Raw genomic sequence first — 18,249 nt, 5'->3', positions numbered from 1 at the left:
AGGCATTCGATAAGCATTTGTTAAAAGGATGGATAAATGAATGAACATCTATCTATATAAAAGGCTAATATGCTAAGTGTCCTTTCCACATTCCGACCAGTCACTATGATGTGCTCTGACCACCCGAGGGCAGACGCTCAATGCAGGAGTTTCCGTGACGCGCACAGAGAAACAGCACCATGGACCTGGCTGACAAAGCAACACTCGGCTTCCCCCAAGTGGACACAGGCCCCGCCACCACCCGGGAGTGACAGCCCATCAAATCACAGCCAATGCTGCTGAGACTCCATGGCCAGCCTAGAAATGGCTGCTGTGGGCACCGGGTAATGATGTCATGTAGCAATGCCCAGCTTCCTCTTCCTAGCGACAGGCGATCTATACATAAAAAGGCTAATATGTTAAGTGTCAGTCCGGGTAATGATGCCACATAGCAATGCCTGGCTTCCTTTCCCTAGCAACAACTACCCTCCTTGCAGTTTCTGCAGCCCAGGAACACGACTTGCTTTATAACCAGGTGCAAACATTTTAACCAAATGTCTGTGAAGCGTTTTCCCATGCCTTATCTCATTTGATCCTCACAAAAGTCCTGGAGTAGGTAGATAGGAGACTCAGTAGAATCCTATTTTCTTTTCATTAGTCAGAAAACGGAGATTTAGAAAGCTTAGAAACTTGACTCGACTGAAAAGAAGAAATGGTAGACCCTGAAAATGACTTCAAGTTTTCTCACTGTGCAGAATATAGTCAAACACTGCTGTAGTTAAATATTTTACCCTTTGTTTTCACTGGGTGATCTATAATAATAATCTGCTTTGTGTTGATATTTACTGCTGTGTTGCTGGCAATTACCTGAAAGAGAAGTTGGGGTGCTTCACTGGGCTGGAAAAAGTTTAGCTAAATCAGAAAGCAGGTCTAATTAAGCAATTTTATTTTATATATATATGAGGCTAAGTTGACTCACGCATGCACGATACATATAAAGCTCTCGCTGGCACCAATCGCACACGTATGTTTCAATCTGTCATTGTCGATCGTGAATTTGGTTGACACTTCTATTATAGAAAAAGGGCGAATAGCAATATTAAAATATTTCTTCTAATTAATTTCCTTTCAATGTGCATGAATTCATGCACCAGGCCATTAGTGTGTGTGTGTGCGCGCGTAATTTTACAAAAAGACTGGAAGAAAATAAAACTTAATTTCTAGGTGATGGGGTTATTAGGGATTTGGGTTTTCATCTTACTGTTTCCTATATTTTCAGTTTTTTAAGTTAGCATGTATTATTTTTAAAATGAGAAAAAATATATTTTAAATGCTGGTAGGGAAATGTGACTACAAATAAAAATGTTTGGGAACAACAGAAAGAGACAGACAGAGAAAGAGATAGCCAGAGAGAGAGAGAGGGAGAGAGAGAGAGAGAGAGAGAGAAAGTGGGGACCAAAGGCAAGCACTGTAATAAATCTAAGTGAAAGTAAATAAATTCCTAACTGGGCAGGTCATGGTTAGTCATTACCAGGCTTGTAACTTCCCTAGTAAAGTTTTATCTTTGCCTTATGCTTTAAAATGCCTTTTTCAGACCCCTGGGAAGAGTAACCACCCTCAGGAGAACACATAATCTTATTAACTATCCTGTAATCCAATCCCTGCCTGGTTTTTCTCCCACCTGCATGTAATTTTCCTTATGTTCCCTCCTTTATTCCAAATGCACATAAGAAACTGAAAACTCATTCTCAAAGCATTTGAGATCTTGTTTCTCAGCATTTTTGTCAATTTTGACACAAATAAACTCTTATAAAAATTCTCTACAGGTTTGGATGTGGAAGGAAGGAAGGTAGGAAGGGCAGGAGGGAAGGAAGGAACTTTTAACTACCTGTGAAGTCTATATATTCAAATAATTGTAACATAGGTTAGGGCAAGTTAAGAGAAATTTCAGCTACCAGTCTTCTTTCTCTGGTAATTTAAATTTACTGAAGCAGAGAAAGAATGCTACTAGTTAGCAATTACTCTAGTTTAATTACCCTATCTAATAAAAGAGTAATATGCAAATTGACCGTACCTCCACCCCCAACAAGACACGCCCACCAGCCAATCAGGAGCGAGTATGCAAATTAACCCAACCAAGATGGTTGTGGCCATAGAGCGAGCAGGAGGCTTGGATTTCCCTGGCGATGGAGAGAGCCAAGCTTCCTGCACATCCTGTCTGGCCCAGGCCTCTGCTCAAGGCTACAAAGTTTCAATTATAGAAAATAAATAAATCCCATATACCAGGGCCTCCACTTGGGTTGCTGAGGGGTGTGTCCGGCCTGCAAACCACCACAGGCCCCTCGCCCAGGCCACCCCATGCCCCAAGGGAACTCCCACCCTGATCCAGGACACCCTTCAGGGCAAACCAGCTGGCCCCCACCCGTGCACCAGGCCTCTATCCTATCTAATAAAATAGTAATATGCAAATTGACCATCACTCCAACACACAAGATGGCTGCCCCCATGTGGACACAAGATGGCCGCCACAAGATGGCCAGCAGGAGAAGGGCAGTTGGGAGAGACCAGGTCTGCAAGGGAGGGCAGTTGTGGGTGACCAGGCCTGCAGGGGAGGGCAGTTAGGGGCAATCAGGCTGGCAGGGGAGCAGTTAGGCATCAATCAGGCTGGCAGGGGAGTGGTTAGGGGGTGATCAGGCTGGCAGGCAGAAGCGGTTAGGGGCAATCAGGAAGGCAGGCAGGCGAGCAGTTGGAAGCCAGCAGTCCTGGGTTGTGAGAGGGATGTCCGACTGCCTGTTTAGGCCCGGATCGGGCCTAAACGGGCAGTAGGATATCCCTTGAGGGGACCCAAATTGGAGAGGGTGCAGGTTGGGCTGAGGGATACATGCCCCCGTGCACAAATTTTGTTTTAAATATTTATAAATGAACTACATTTTTAAATCCTTAATAATTCAAGATCTACTACCTAATCAAATCTAGTAAGCATGGAGTTAAGATGGATGAAACATGGATGAAAATGATCAGAGTAGGAACTTTCATTTGTTATCAAGTAGCTATAGAGATCCAAGGGCTGCCACTGGGAATAACACTTAATTAGGCAAAAATGTAGCAGATCTAAAATAATGGGGGGGGGGGCGGGGGGGGAGAGGGGATGGTGCTAGAACTAATGTTAAATCAGATTATTGTGAAATTACATTAATTTAAAGAAATGTTAAAAACTATCAAAAAACAAAAATTATGATAAAATATAATATTGAGTGCTTTTCACTTAAGGAGCTCTAAGTATTAAGTATTTAGGCTCACATAAAGGCTACTACTCTGAGACCCACATGGAGCCTGACCCCTGGGTTTCTGTCCATGTTTTGACTCAAAACACCTGCTTGAACATAGAGAATATGTTACTCATGAATGGAATGTACATGGAAGAACAAGTCTGGCAATTTACTGCCCTTATCAATTGAAAACAGTGGGCTCTGAAATGTATTGTACTTCCTCTTTCATTTTATTTTTAACCAGAGGCCCAGTGCACGAATTTGTGCGTGGGTGGGGTCCCTCAGCCTGGAGGGCGATAGAGGCCTATGAAGGAGAGGGGTGGCCAGCTGGAGGGAGGGCCCATGGAAGGTTGGCTTTGGGAGCCCACTGACCACCAGGGGGCAGCTCCTGCATTGAGCGTCTGCCCCCTGGTGGTCAGTGTGTGTCATAGTGAATGGTCCAGCAGTCATTCCGGTTGTTCCAGTAGCTTAGGCTTTTATATGTATAGATGCCCTGGGAAATTTATCAACTACTGTTATGAAGGTCCACGTCAATTTCATGAAGAGCTTTCCCCCCCAAACTCACATTGTAGGCATGTATTTTAATTTGATAGACTCTTGAGAGAAAAGAATGGCCCTTAAATGTCTAGCATGAGGCATTTTAAAAACTCTTAAATAGCCCTGGCTGGTGTGGCTCAGTTGGTTGAGCGTCATCTCACGCACTAAGAGTTCACTGATTCCCCATCAGGGCACATGCCCGGGTTGCAGGCTCAATCCCCAGGACAGGGCATGCAGGAGGCAGCCGATTGATGTTTCTCTCCCTTCCTCTATCTCTAAAATCAATAAAAAATATTTTTTTAAAAACCACTTCAAAAATAATTTTTTATATGGGGTCACTATTGATGGTAAAAAATTAAGCAGAATTCTCCATATCACTGTCTTCCAAAACAGTTTTAAAAACTGCTTTTGGTCCTTTGACCCATACTTGTATTCAAGTTGGGTTATTTTCAAAGTATAACTTCAAAAAATGAACACAACAGATTGGAATCCGGATGAAGACCTTTGGGAAACTTTCGGGCCCAACCTCAGTAGCTCTGGCTAAAAGAGCTGCTCTCCCTCCATCAATGACTGGATCTGTTCTTTCCTGAGGAGGAAGAAAGGGGCTTTGACTCCCCATTGTGCAATACATGACTACAGAATTGTGCTCAATTATTATTTTTTTAGAAAGGAATAAAAGGCCTATTCGGATTTTTATTTTGGCAGGGTAGAGACTTTAATAGTGCTGCTTAGCTACCAGGCCAGCCCAGACATCTTCAGCCAAAAGTTTACCCAAGCACAGATATGCTTCTGCTAAAATCTAGCATATTCTGAATTTAAGTGAATTTCTTTTCTTGAGGAAATTTTCTTTTCATTTAATCCAATCAAATGCATGCTTCATAGCAAGGTTTTCTTTTAAAGCTCATGGAGATGCGGCTCCCTGTCTATCGTTCTGGCTGCAATTAAACTAAATATAGTTGCCAAATACTATGCCTTATTAGAAAGGTACAAGCACAAGGTTACAAAATACAAGTTACAAGGTGACTTATCAGACACATTCAAAAATCCTAAACCTATACAATCTAGTAGTTTCAATGCATGAGTCAGAATTACTGCCATACCTAACAGCAAAGAAAGAGAGTAAACTTTTCAAGTTACCATGTGTTGGCGGGGAGGGTGGTGGAGAAAGCCCAAAATGGAATCACTTGGGCTATGCCCACATCACCAAACCAAGGCTTCCTACCTAACCTAACTGCAATTTCAACTTTCCCCAGGAATATCATCTTAACCAGTCAGTCTGGAATGTTCTGGTGAGCACCTATGAGGTCATCTTCCATACAGGCCCTTTCCATCCCGGAAGGATGCTGAGGCTGTCAGTTCTTTCCAATCCCTTCTCCCTTCTCTCTTTACAAGCCTTCCATCTTGTACAGCTCCTTGGAACTCCTATTTGCTAGATGGGATGCTGCCCGATTCATGAATTATTCAACAAAGCCAGTTAGATCTTTAAAATGTTCTTGGTTGCCAAAACTGGTTTGGCTCAGTGGATAGAGTGTCGGCCTGCGGACTGAAAGGTCCCAGGTTCAATTCCGGTCAAGGGCATGTACCTTGGTTGGGGGCACATCCCCAGTGGGGGGGGGGGGGGTGCAGGAGGCAGCTGATCGATGTTTCTAACTCTCTATCCTTCTCCCTTCCTCTCTGTAAAAAAATCAATAAAAAAATTTTTTTTAAATATATTGGTTGCATTTTTGTTATTTAACACACGTGACTATTTGATGCTGTTTACTTGATAATTCACCCTGTCTACGCAATTTTGATGAGGAATGATGACTCATAAATATAGGAAGCAGTTCTCACACTAATTTCTCTTCCTCAGAGGAGACAATTTAGCAAACGCTAGATGACTTTTCACTTTTAACATAATATTGGGCTCAAAGATTTAATCAGACATTTCTTGCTTAAATGCTCCAGTTCATTCTGGGCATACGAGGTGGGGCAAGCTCAGGACTTGGGTTTTACAACCAAAGATTCTTGGCTCTTCTTCCCGGGGCAGGACAGAGGGGGAATCCAGCTCCAACACGTTAGCAGTTACCTGAACCCCGACAATACCAAGGGCATTTATCCCATGAAGTGGGGCCACATAACGAGAGTAGTTGAGAGAGTCAAGCTGAGAGGCCTCACCTGGCAATCGGACTCAGCTAGAGGCAAAAAGCTCACATCTGGTGCTAACCCCTGCTGGCTCTAGAAAGACTGACTGTTAACCCTCCACTGTGCCCACAAAGCATCAGCTCAAGGTTGGGCAGAGTAGATCCGATGCACTCCTTACGGCTTACATTACACTCCCACTTGCTATGGAGGTGACCGGCTGGAGCTCGGGGATTCTGGGGGGAGTCAGTCAGAAAATCCCAAAGCTCTCAGCCACCATTTCCAAAATTGTTAGTTGCCACAAAAAACCCCTGTATTTTCGGTAAATTGGCACTGAACAATGAAACAAGATTTATGAATAGAAGAGCTCCTTCACCTGGGTTATAACGCACACCACTATTAAAGAACTAGGGTGGGAAACACGTGGCCTAACTGGAAACAACTTGGTCATTAAAAAGGGATGTGCGCTGTTTTTCCTTTGCTAACGGAGGGTTTTGTTCGGCCAGCGGCCACAGTCACATGCAGAAATAAAAAGCTATTACACTATGAATCAGGTTTCATTTCAATACCAGGAATGAGTCATAAAAGATGTTAATTTGGTTAGGCTGACAGACTGCTCCACATAAATCCTGTTCACAGGTTGTAGAGTTAGTGCTTATTGGTTATTTAAAAAAAAAAAAAAAAATAGGTCAAGCCTGAGCGCTTCCCGGAATTTACCCACCGAGAATCGCATTTGTACAAAAATGAATTTTCCAGGCACAAAAACCGAATGTGAATGGCCTGTGACTAAAATTATTCAAATTTGATTGCTGACGACAATGCCGGAAATGAGGTGCTGGCTTTACGGTTACGTAGTCAACTTTGTAAACACCTTTAGAATGTCCAGAAAAACTACACAGGCATAGGTGTGCATGTATACTACCATCCTCCTGCTCAATTTTGAAGGAAATTCTTTAAGCTGAGCTTAGCTGACAAGAGCAAATGTTCCCAAAGAGTAAACAACAGTCTGTGAAATAACAAGCCACTAGATATAACACGTGAGGCATTCCTTCCCCGCCACCCCCCTGCCCCAACGCAACTTAATTGAGGTGTAATTTACATAAAACATTGTATAAGTTTAAGGTGAACAATATGATGATGTGTACACTTATATATTGCAAAATGTTTACCAAACCCTTCACCTCACACCCGTTACCATTTTGTTGTTTTGGCAAGAACATTTAAAAATCTACTCAATTAGCAAGTTTCAAGTATATAATACTGCATTGTTAACTATAGTCATGCTGTACATTAGATCCCCTTCTAACTAAAAGTTTGTGCCCTTTGACCAACAGCTCCTCATTCCCCCGCCCCCCAGCCCCTGGCAATTACCCATCTACCCTGTTTTTATGAGTTCAGCTTTTTTCGATTCCACAAGTGAGATCATACTGTATTTTGTCTTTGCCTGACTTATTTCACTTAATGTAAGGCCCTCAAGGTCCATCCATCTGTCAACAATGGCAGAATTTCCTTTTTATTTTATTTTATTCGTTTTCTAGAATTTCCTTCTTTTTTAGTGCACTGTGCATATCAATTTTCTTTATCCATTTATCTGCCGACTCTTAGGGTGTTTCCACATCTTGGCTATTGTGAATAAGGCTGTAATGAACATGAGGGTGCAGCTCTCTCTTCAACCTGTTTTCATTTTCTTTGGCTATCTACCCAGAAATGGAATTGCTAGATCATATAGTGGCTCTATTTTTAATTTTTTGAGGAACCTTCATACTGTTTTCCATAGCGGTGGCACCAGTTTGCATTCTTCCCAACAGTGCACAGGGTTCCCTTTTTGAGGAGCTCCTTTTTAATGTAAAAACTTGACAATGGCTTTATGAAGGGAGAGCGCTCCATTATTTGGTTCACCTTTCAACAATGCATTTAACGGTCCTTAAATGAGCCAACGAGAGCCCCAGGAAGAGAAGGTCTGGCTCATTCTGAAGTGGAACAAACTACTTGCCCAGTGCCAGAGAGAGTTAAAACTCACCCTAGGTTGCTAATCTGGGAATCAGCTGTGCAGCCGTGGTGTGGGTGTTGATTCTATCTACGGCCAAGTGAGAGCGAGGTTCTGAGCTCAGCACCTGAGACCTTGGCAGCGGAAAGCCCCTGGTCCACAAGGAAGCGCTCTCTGCTTCTAAGGATCCTCTTATCCATCACTGTATTTTATCCTTAAAATAAAGTGGTTTTACATTTTCCAGTGTTAAAAAACACAAGCACTACCCAGTAGCAGATGCCAAGAATCAGTGTAAACAACATAACAAATCTTCATCAAAAGAATTCGAGGGCTTGGCCAGCGTGGCTCAGTAGTGGAGCATCAACCTATGAACCAGGAGGTCACGGTTCAATTCCTAGTCAGGGCACGTGCCTGGGTTGCAGGCTCGATCCCCAGTGGGGGGCGTGCAGGAGGCAGCCAGTCAATGATTCTCTCATCATTGGTGTTTCTATCGCTCTCCCTCTCCCTTTCTCTCTGAAATCAATAAAAATATATATTTTTTAAAAAGAATTCGAGGAATACGTATTTTAATTTCACATCTTCAATGAGATGAATAGATTAGGAGTGAAATTATACAATGGAAACTGCAGTGAAAAAAATATGGGAAAATATCCCTTCTCCTCCTCCCCCCCCTCCAATCCCCATCTTCAGACACCCACCACAAGTCCCACTGTCAGGTGCTTCTGACCCATCAGCTATAGGTCGTCGGCTCCAAAGATCCCCTCCTTGAGTTGGATTAATCTGCAAGAGCAGCTATGAGAACTCAGAGAAACATTTTACTGACTAGATTAGCAATTTATCACAGAGGATCTAACTCAGGGACAGCCAGATGGAAGTGATGCATAGCACGAGGTAGGGGAAAGGGCACAGAGCTTCCACGGTCTCTCCACATGTCCACCGACCCAGAAGCTCTCCCTACCCTGTCCTTTTGGGGTTTTATGGAGGCTGCATTACACAGGCATGACGGGTTCAATCATTGGCAATTGGTGACTGGTTCAATCTCCAGCCCCTCTCCCCTCCCCAGAGGTCAGGGGTTAGGACTGAAAATGCCAACACTCTAATCCCATGGTTGGCTCCCCATCCTTAGGTGCACACAGACTGGAACATTGGGCCCCGGGAAGTATCTCGAGACAAATGACTGTCAGAACCTTGCTGGTTCCCCCCTGGGCCATGCCATCCCCTCCCACCCATCCTTCCTCCACCCTGAGAACCACAGGGGGGTGGGAGGGTCAGTTTTCTTCTTATATCCAGTGTCTCCCTCTGTGGAGTCTCCTGTCAAGTTCACAAACATTCTGTCCATGGAAATTTGGGATCCAAAGTGAAGGAATAAGCAGGCAGAAGTCAACTGGTCATAAAATTACCCTTTACACCTGAAGTACTCAATATTTCCAAGAGCACAGCTTTCAAGGCACATAAAATATCAAGTTGTTGTTTGTTTGTTTTTATAGGATTTGAACAGCAGTTTGGTCCTTTTGGGGCATTCATTTCATGCTGTCCACTTGATATATATCGAGAACCCCAAACCCCTCCTTCTAAGTAATACAAGAATGTTTCTTTAAGGCAGGATTTAGAAAAACACACAAGTGCCCATAAAAATTCATTTTACTCGAATATTAATCCTTCCACTTCCCTCATTTCTCCACTTCTCATATGCTCAGCTGGTCAAGTGAATTATGCTCCCCTCGTCAACTGCCCGGCTCTTTTCTCTGCCATTTGGAAATGTACCTCTACTTCCGGGAGGTGACACCCAATGAAAAGGGAAGTGACTTGTCTCCGGCTGGGCAAGGAGTCAAGAGGTCAGTCCACATGTGCTGCACCATCACCTGTCAGAGCCTTGCACCTGCTCCTCCCACCCCAAAGTCCTCTGAGTGACAGCATGGTTAACCCTTCAGGAATGTTCCGGCAGAGTTTCAGGGCCCAGGGTCGCCCTGTTCTCCCCAGCAGTGCCGTTCATGCCCCAAAACGAAGTCTGAAAGGAAATCCTCAATGAAAACGCCCCTCTTTCGCTTCCAGTCCACCCTTCTTTCTTCACTTCCAGTCCTCAGGCATTGTCACTGGCACATAGTCAGGTTGCCCAATATAATAGCAAGATGTGAGCTATTTCTTAAACGAGTCCCCACTGGATTTGCTTGAATTTTCTTTTCCCATTCTTGTAAATTCCTACAGGACTGAAGTCCCTGTCACTAAAATATTATTTCAGAGCTCTATCTTGGCGGCTCAGTCACCTCTCCCCTCAGTCCCCCATTAGCCACAACACTGAAAGGAAGTCTCCTACCTTTCACTGAGGCTTCTCCACAGCTGTGCACCTGCAATAAGGAGAAGGGAAAGGTGAAACTTAACCAGGGCATTTTCCTCTGGAGGCATTTCTCATCTTAGAAATACTCTGACCTATTTAAAATGCAGTGCTTACATCTTTAAACTCTAGAACTTTGCAATCATACCTTGTACACCTCTGATATCATAACTAATTCAGGCAATTAATCCACACATACTTATTGAGATACTACTACATGCAAAACACTTGGATAGGTACCATGGGAGAGGGAAAACCATATACCATATGGTCCTGTCTTGAGGACTTGACCGTCTAGTGGTGCAGCCAAAACTTGCCCTCAAGTAAATGCGAACCAAGGAAGAAACTACACAAGCAGCACAAACCATGAGAGGCCTGGGAAGACAGAGCACCTGTAACAGAGGTGGTACTTTTGGTGGTGGTTGTTAATCCTCACCGGAGGATATTTTTTCCATTGATTTTTAGAGTGAGTGGAAGGGAGGGAATTGGGGGGGTGGGGGGAGAGAGAGAGAAAGAATCATGGATGTGAGACACATCAATTGGTTGCCTTCCGCATGCGCCCCAATAGGTCGCGGATTGAACCTGCAACCCAGGTATGTGCCCTTCGCTGCATGGGCAGATGCTCTATCCACTTAACCACACCAGCCAGGGCAAAAGAGACGGCATTTAACGTGATCTTTGAAATGGTGCTGACAAACGAGGAACTAAGACATTTTATTTGAGAAAGGGGTTTTTTATTTATTCGTTCTTTAGGTATTTTGAGCTTATATCTAGGCTCAAATAAAACTGACAGAAAAAATATATACCTAGATCTCATTTCCTTTCTTAATTCCCCAGTAACTTTCTTCATCAGATTATGCTTTAATATTAAACTTTCAACTACCAGCTTCAATGAAATGGCTATAAGACAGTTTCAGCATTTACCATCAAATGACAAAGATGATGTCTCCTATTCTTCAGTGTCCCCTACCAAAGATCTATGTGACAAGTTCTACTTAAAATTTAACCCCAGGAAAATGTTTCTCAACATTGCTTGCATCCTTTCATCAGACTATTAGAACTGTACGTCTGATTTGGTTTCCCTTTTTGCCTTGGCTGCCAGTAAGCCCAGACATAAGTCTGTTGCTCAATTATGGTCACCATGTTAGACTCCTGTTCTTCTACTAGACCTCTTGTCAGCAATCTTATGTTCCTTATAGGCTGCCTCAGATATTTTGGAGTTAGGTGGAATATCAAAATAAACAATACAAAAGAATACAAGGAATTATGAGCACTAAAGAGGTCTCAACAAACGTTGGAAGGCTGGATAAGCTAAATCCTAGAAGTACCAACGCCCCTTGTCATATGACATTTCTCTGACAACACTGGAGCCAAGAGTGGAGAAAAGAGGTAACAGTACTGGGTGTTGCTTTGTTATCAGAAATTGGAAAAATGAGCACGGCTGCTCGCATGGAGAATAGTAAGGACAGTGGCACTGCAATCACAGAGCACAGACCAGGCTGGGCTGCACAGGGCTGAGGGACAGTGCAGGGTAAGAGGCTGAGCAGGAAAACACTGGAACTACGCACCAAGAGCTGGTCCAACCGCAATGAGGGGCAGGAACCTGGACAAAGGAGTCCACTGAAAACCGACCTTCGGCCTCTGCAGGGGTTGGAGACACTGCACTTCCCAAGGCTAAGGTAAAAGAGGAGGCCACTAATAAGTGACCGAACCCCGATCGTCATACAAGCCATCAGGGTAGAAGCAGGAATGACAGGGAATGGAGGGGCACAAAGGACTACAGTGCATAGCCACGATTCCTGGTAGGTCCGTGTTCTGTAGCAACCAGCATGTGGCTCCAATGAGGAGTGCAGATTTTGCAGGAGGAAAGGCGGAAATAGAGACAGTGGGTGGAAATGCTGCTCAGGTGGCCGTGGGGAGCCCTTCTGAGCCCACAGCATCTTAAAGGAAGCTGGACGGGCATTCGGTGCCTTAGTAATGACAGAGAGGCTAGGAGGTGGTCAAGGAGAAGTCAAGTCTAAGTGGTCATGGAGGTTGCCCATGCTGGTGAGTCGTAACAGACACTAGAAGGATCTCCATGCTTTTGCTCACCTATTTCAGAGTAAGCATCTAAAACGGTATTAAAATTAATAATGGAGGGAGTGGATGAATACAATCAAATTCTTAACAGTGGACGAGTAATATCTTTAGCCAAGTGGAGAAGTGGAAGGATAGCAGGAGACGGAGCAGCCCCCTGAGCCCTGATGACTGGGTCCTCCTTTCCTCGTTGCGATTGCTGTCAGCCAAGTATCTAGTGAGAGCGGCTGGCAGTTCTGCTTGAGGCCATGGTGCTCCTATAACTGCATCTGGATCTAATTTCAAGCCGATTCTGAGCCTCCCAGAGACCAATTCATCACAGCCGGGCCTGGGTCGAACGGCCTGCGAAGCCAGGCTCCTGCCAGCTATTTACAGCCTCAGATGGGTCTTTGTCCTAAAAGGCTTGGCGAAGACGACGAAGCAGGCACCAGTATTTCTGCCATCATAGACTGGGTAGTGCTGGGAAGGCACAGTCATTCATCCAGTTTCTCGGGTTTGTTTTTTTCATTGAACAGAAATGCTGAATTCAGAGCAATGTGCCCGGTGAAAACCCTGACAGAAAGATTGGCCACTGACAGATGTCTGCCCCACTGGATGGAGCATAAGAGCTCCACTTGGGTGGAGAGGCCAGGCGTGTGTCTGAATCGCACCGGAAGCCCAGCACCTACACAGGTCCTGGCACAGAAAGGCCCTCACAGACTGACTGATGAGGGAACAACCCCACGTTGCTCCCATTAAGTGGCAGAGTGGAACAGAGTAGACTGTTACTGTGCCCAAGGCACTTCTGTTTCACCCTCTTATTCAACCCTTACGTAGCCCTGGAGTAGGGGTTGGCTTCTCCCATTTCATAGGGTAAAGAGGTTCAGAGAGTGTAGTAGGCTGAATCATGGCTCCCGAAGACATCAGGTTTTAACCCCTGGGACCTGTAAAATGTTACTTTTATGGACAAAGGGATTTACCAGATGTGATTAAGCTAAGGGTCGTGAGATAGAGATTATTCCGGATTATCCAGATGGGCCCCAAATACAGTCACAGTGTTCTTGTATGAGAAGGACAGAGGGAGATTTGACACAGACAGGAGACAGTAATGTGATCATGAAGACAGAGACTGGAGTGATGTGGCTACAAGCCAAGGACACCAGCAAACCCAGACAGAAAAGGAAGAGATCAGACCCTTCCCTAGAGCCTCCAAAGGGAACAGAGCCCTGCTGACACCTTGACTTTGGCCCAGTGATGCTGATTTTGGACTTCTGACCTCCAGAACCATGAGAGAAGAAATTTCTGTTGTTTAGAGCCACCAAGTTTGTAGTAATTTCTTAGAGCAGCCATTGGGCACTAATGTAGCCTATGATGGGGTCTCTCCACAGCTAGGAAATGGAGTGAATCAGCTCAAGAACTAGACCCTTTAGGCTACAAGTCTCCCAACTCTGCCACTTTAATTTTTTAAAGGACCAAATCTTTGCAATGCAGAGGTTCCTTGTAATTCGTGAATATGAAAGTTCCATATTTGCAAGAACATCAAGCAATGAGTCATTGCTGAACACAATCTCTGTGTAAGGGGCTGAGCGTGAGAGAAGGACAGTTAAGAAGTCTTTCAGCTTCATCCTGGGCCTTCCACATTTGTCTGTTCCTCGTAACTTGTACTGGGACCAAATCTGATGCACCACTGAAAATATGGAGACGCTCAGCTTGCTCTGTGAGTCCACTTCTGCAACTGAGCTAAAATGACTAGGGATAAAATTTGTCAGTGGCTATTTCTACTAAGATTTCCAAGAGGAAGGTTCTGGAGGGTGAAAATGTGACAAAGTATATTTGAGAAAAACAGGCTCTCCTCTACCAGTTATGAATCAAGGCAGAGACATGGGGACCACCATGCACTGATCCCGCCGACCCTGGTACAAGATCCCATAGCACCGAGATGCTCCACCTCGGGGCGGCCTTCACACATCTGGGTAAACAGAGAGCATCAGGGCAGGTGCCTGTTAGGGTTAAAAGTTAGGAGTCTGTTCTCTGACACAGAAGAGGGGGTTAGGGAAGGAGAGAGGAGAAGAGAGGGTGAGAAGGAAGAACACATGCAAGAATATAATCTAAATGAGGGGTGGGGCACATCCGGCCTACGGGTCCTATAAGACCCACAAAATCATTTGATCTGGCCCTGCCAAGGCATTAGGGGTGAGGTAACTAAATGTCTGACCAAATATAGCAGGCTAATTTTTAAGTTTGATAATTTTGTATGATGTTATAAATATCCAAATTGCCCTTGGCAGAAAAAAAGGTTCCCCACCCCTCCTCTAAATCTACAGATTCATAAAAAGCAATAACTGGACAAAAACAGGTTTGTTCCCCTTCCCAGAACACTAAAATGAAGAAATTTTAGTTTAAGAACTATAAAGACTTAAAATATAAACTGGATTGCAGTCCACATCATGATAGTAAATGCGTAATACCTGATATCCCTGGTCTCAGAGTTGGCATCAGGAGAGGGGTGTACCCCACAAAGAGGCCTCAGTGTCCCTGTCGGGGCTAGAACTCTGGGCAGGTCTTATGCATGTTCATCACATGAGCCCCAACCAAAATTGTCTGTCCATTTGGAATTACGTGTAGTGAAGTCAAGTACCTAAATGTAACGTTCTCTTAGCTATCTTTGATCAATTCAATCTTACCACATTCATGGGGCTCAATTATTCCAAGGAGGAATTTTTGCCCATTTACAAAACAAGCTCAAACCCTGGTAGAAGAGGACCCTCCAAGTATGAAAAAGCGTGGCTCAGATTTATGATAAACTAGTCAGAAAACACCTTCAGAAAAAGTAAAAAATAATGTATGTTCTCACTTTTAAACTTAATGTTTAAAATTCATTTTTCATCACCAACTAATTTTAAAAAATGTTAACCATTACTTACTTGTTTTTTAAGCCCTGCATTAGTTTTTGTTCTTTTTTTTTTTTTAATATATTTTATTGATTTTTTACAGAGAGGAAGGGAGAGGGATAGAGAGTTAGAAACATCGATGAGAGAGAAACACCGATCAGCTGCCTCCTACACACACCCCACCGGGGATGTGCCCGCAACCAAGGTACATGCCCTTGACCGGAATCGAACCCGGGACCTTTCAGTCCGCAGGCTGACGCTCTATCCACTGAGCCAAACCGGTTTCGGCGGTTTTTGTTCATTTTGAGGTAGAAAAAAAATTACATAAACCAGTCCATTTTTGAATGGCCCATTTTCATCATGTAGTATGTGATAAATATTTAACTGTTATCATCACTGATATCCTTAAATATAAAAATGGTACTTAAATAATAGTGCTTAGAGCTAAAAGAGAAACCAACACATATAAACCTTTTGCCCAGAGCAGTAGCTATGACTAAGGACAACATCAGTTAAATAAATAACAAATATTAAATAAATGTTTAATAAATAAATATTTAATCAACATTAAAAGTAGCAAAGTCAATGCCTGTATCACCTGGCTTCCTGCTCCTTTTCAAAGGACTTCTTGGTTCAGATGCCTGCACAAAAATCAGACATTCAGGCTCTAGAAAACTAAACCCCAATCATAGTGAATTCTGAGCTTTCTTACCTCTCTTTCTAGACAAAACCATATCCTTTATTATTTGCATAATAACTCGCCCAAGTATCGAGACGGCAATCAGGTGATACACTCTCCATGGAGTCAATGCAAGGAACCTATCAGAGCAAAAACAGACAAATCATTTCCATTTGAGGATTTTTATCTTTTATTTTTTATAAAAATTAGGTTCAGTTTCTGACACACACTCAACAATTTCACTTTTCATATCACCCCAATATGAGCACATCCAAGTCATTTAATAGGCATTGATGTCAGCAAAATAAAAGCGCTTGATCCACGTGTACTTTTGTGCTAGGCTTTCTACTCTACCCTCTAATTTGGGCAGAGAATCTGCTCTCTTGGGTGCGGCCCAAATTTCGCTCTGCTAACAGAGAATGGAATTGACCTGAAACAGAATTATGATAGGCTGGAACGGCAGAGCTACAGGGCTCTTAATACAAACAGAGAAGCCACAGTCCTCCGTTTTATGTTTTACTTTTATGCCATCTTCATTTCTTTAACTACTATACCCTCCCCACCAATCGCAAAAATAGCAGTTATTAAGAATTCAATTTGCTAATAACCACTTCTCCTTAAAATCACTACCTTTTTGTCCATTTACCCACCTCCTCTCCAGAGAAAAACAAAGAATCCTTTATCTTGAACAGCATATAGACCCTATAACACTTTTTTAAAAAATTGGACTTATCAAAGAATGGAATGGCAAAGTCACAAGGAGCTCTGAGGCTCCCTATGGAGGTTGAAACCCATTTTGCACTAGTTAGTTGGCCAAGCTAGTAACGATATGAACATTCATGTAATCATAATTCATAGAAAATTAACAAATGCATCATGTACTGCTAACTGCAAGGCATTGTAGAGATTGTAGAGAGCTACAGAACATATGAGCACCGCCTTCTAGAAACTTACTTCCTCATCAGAGAGACTAATACAGATTGAGCTGGCCAAGTACCTCGCAGGGAGTCTGTCTAGGAACACAGGTCAACAGCCTCCCCACACGGCATGCCCCTTTCAGGGACACCATATCCTGAAGTCGTCCCAGGGACACACCAACCACTTGTATTTCTTATTCAATGATGAAATGTTGAAAAAAAAATCACACACTACCCAGAGCTGGGTGTGGACTCGTCGCTGTAGTTTCCAAGAATGCATTTAAGTGGCAGAACAGTGGCGACACTCTTGGTCAAGAGTGATGCCTCTATGAGAGGCAACACTGGGACAGGGGATCCAAAGCCAGGGATCATAACCCTACTTGGTGCAACTGCCCTGACTAACAAGGGTGGGAAATGTTTTCAAAACCTATGTTTTTTTTAAAAAGGGGGAGTTTGTGGTGTGTCCAGTGGCGGGCTTTCTAGTTGCTGGCAAAGAAGGGGAGAATCGTGATCCGTTATTCCCAGTGCTTGGGGAGCTACGACTCCTTGCTGCTCTGTGGCCAAACCTGAGGCACGGGAAAAAGTGGCTGCAAATATTTGAGCACCAATATATGTATCAGGAACGCCCACTGTGGGCCCACATGCCAATGGACACTGTCCAGGTGCATTTCGATGACAGGACAACCTCAAGGCAGAGTCTATGTCGTCCCAAGCAGAAAAGCCCTTTCTCATTCTTTCCTAAGGGCCCAATTAAAAAGGAGCACAGAGACAGAAACAAACAGAAAGATAGAGTTAGAGAGAGATAAAGATAGAGATAGAGATAGAGATAGAGATAGAGATAGAGATAGAGATAGAGATAGAGATAGAGATAGAGACAGAGACAGAGACAGAGATAGAGACAGAGATAGAGACAGATATACAGAGATCCAGAGACAGGGAATGCCTGTGGATGAGTTTGCAAGCGTAAGTGGTCTGGCCGCCTCACAGGCCTCAGTCCTTACAACACCCTATACTCTATTTCTAGAACATTCCAAACTGAGAGTGAACCTGGGATTCGAATGAATCTCTTCTGATGGCTGTCAATTCTTCAGGGTCCCCCAACTTCAGCCCCTGATCCTGGGACCTCCTGGATCCCTCAGCAGGTTCATGAAGCTGAGCAAGCAAAGACCCGTTTCCTGCAGCTTATTCTGACCACCCCTCCCCCAACACACACACACACACACACACACACACACACACACACACCAATGGAGGGAGTGTGCACACTGCTCTCGGGCTCCTTTCCGCTGTAAAGTTATTTTTATTTAAAATAATACTTCAATGTCTTCTTTTACATTTAGTGATTTTTAAAATAAGTTTCAGTAAATAGCACAAAATGTAACAGAACATTTTTCAGTGGGAAACTGGGATTCTGGAAAGGCCGCACAGGGCCAGGCACGGGCCTCTGTGGCTTCCCGTCCCTCGAGGCTGCCGTCTCCCTGA

At 43.8% G+C, this 18,249-nt stretch overlaps 1 protein-coding gene across 2 annotated transcripts in view; it reads right to left on the bottom strand.

Moving 5' to 3' along the window:
• Positions 1 to 18,249, bottom strand: part of RETREG1 (reticulophagy regulator 1) — a 101,764-nt gene that overhangs the window by 68,001 nt on the left and 15,514 nt on the right. For both annotated transcript variants that reach the window (XM_079796451.1, XM_079796450.1), the window contains exons 2-3: positions 15,884 to 15,990; positions 10,208 to 10,238 (exon numbers count right to left, since the gene is read on the bottom strand). In XM_079796451.1, coding sequence (XP_079652577.1) covers positions 10,208 to 10,238; positions 15,884 to 15,990 — 138 coding nt within the window. The remainder of the gene's footprint in view (positions 1 to 10,207; positions 10,239 to 15,883; positions 15,991 to 18,249) is intronic.

The sequence above is a fragment of the Cnephaeus nilssonii genome, assembly GCF_951640355.1.
Source record: "Cnephaeus nilssonii genome assembly, chromosome: 2".
In the NCBI taxonomy this organism is placed as follows: domain Eukaryota; kingdom Metazoa; phylum Chordata; class Mammalia; order Chiroptera; family Vespertilionidae; genus Cnephaeus; species Cnephaeus nilssonii.
Note: the sequence above shows the minus strand (reverse complement) of the source record. Positions and strands in the feature narration are given on the sequence as shown.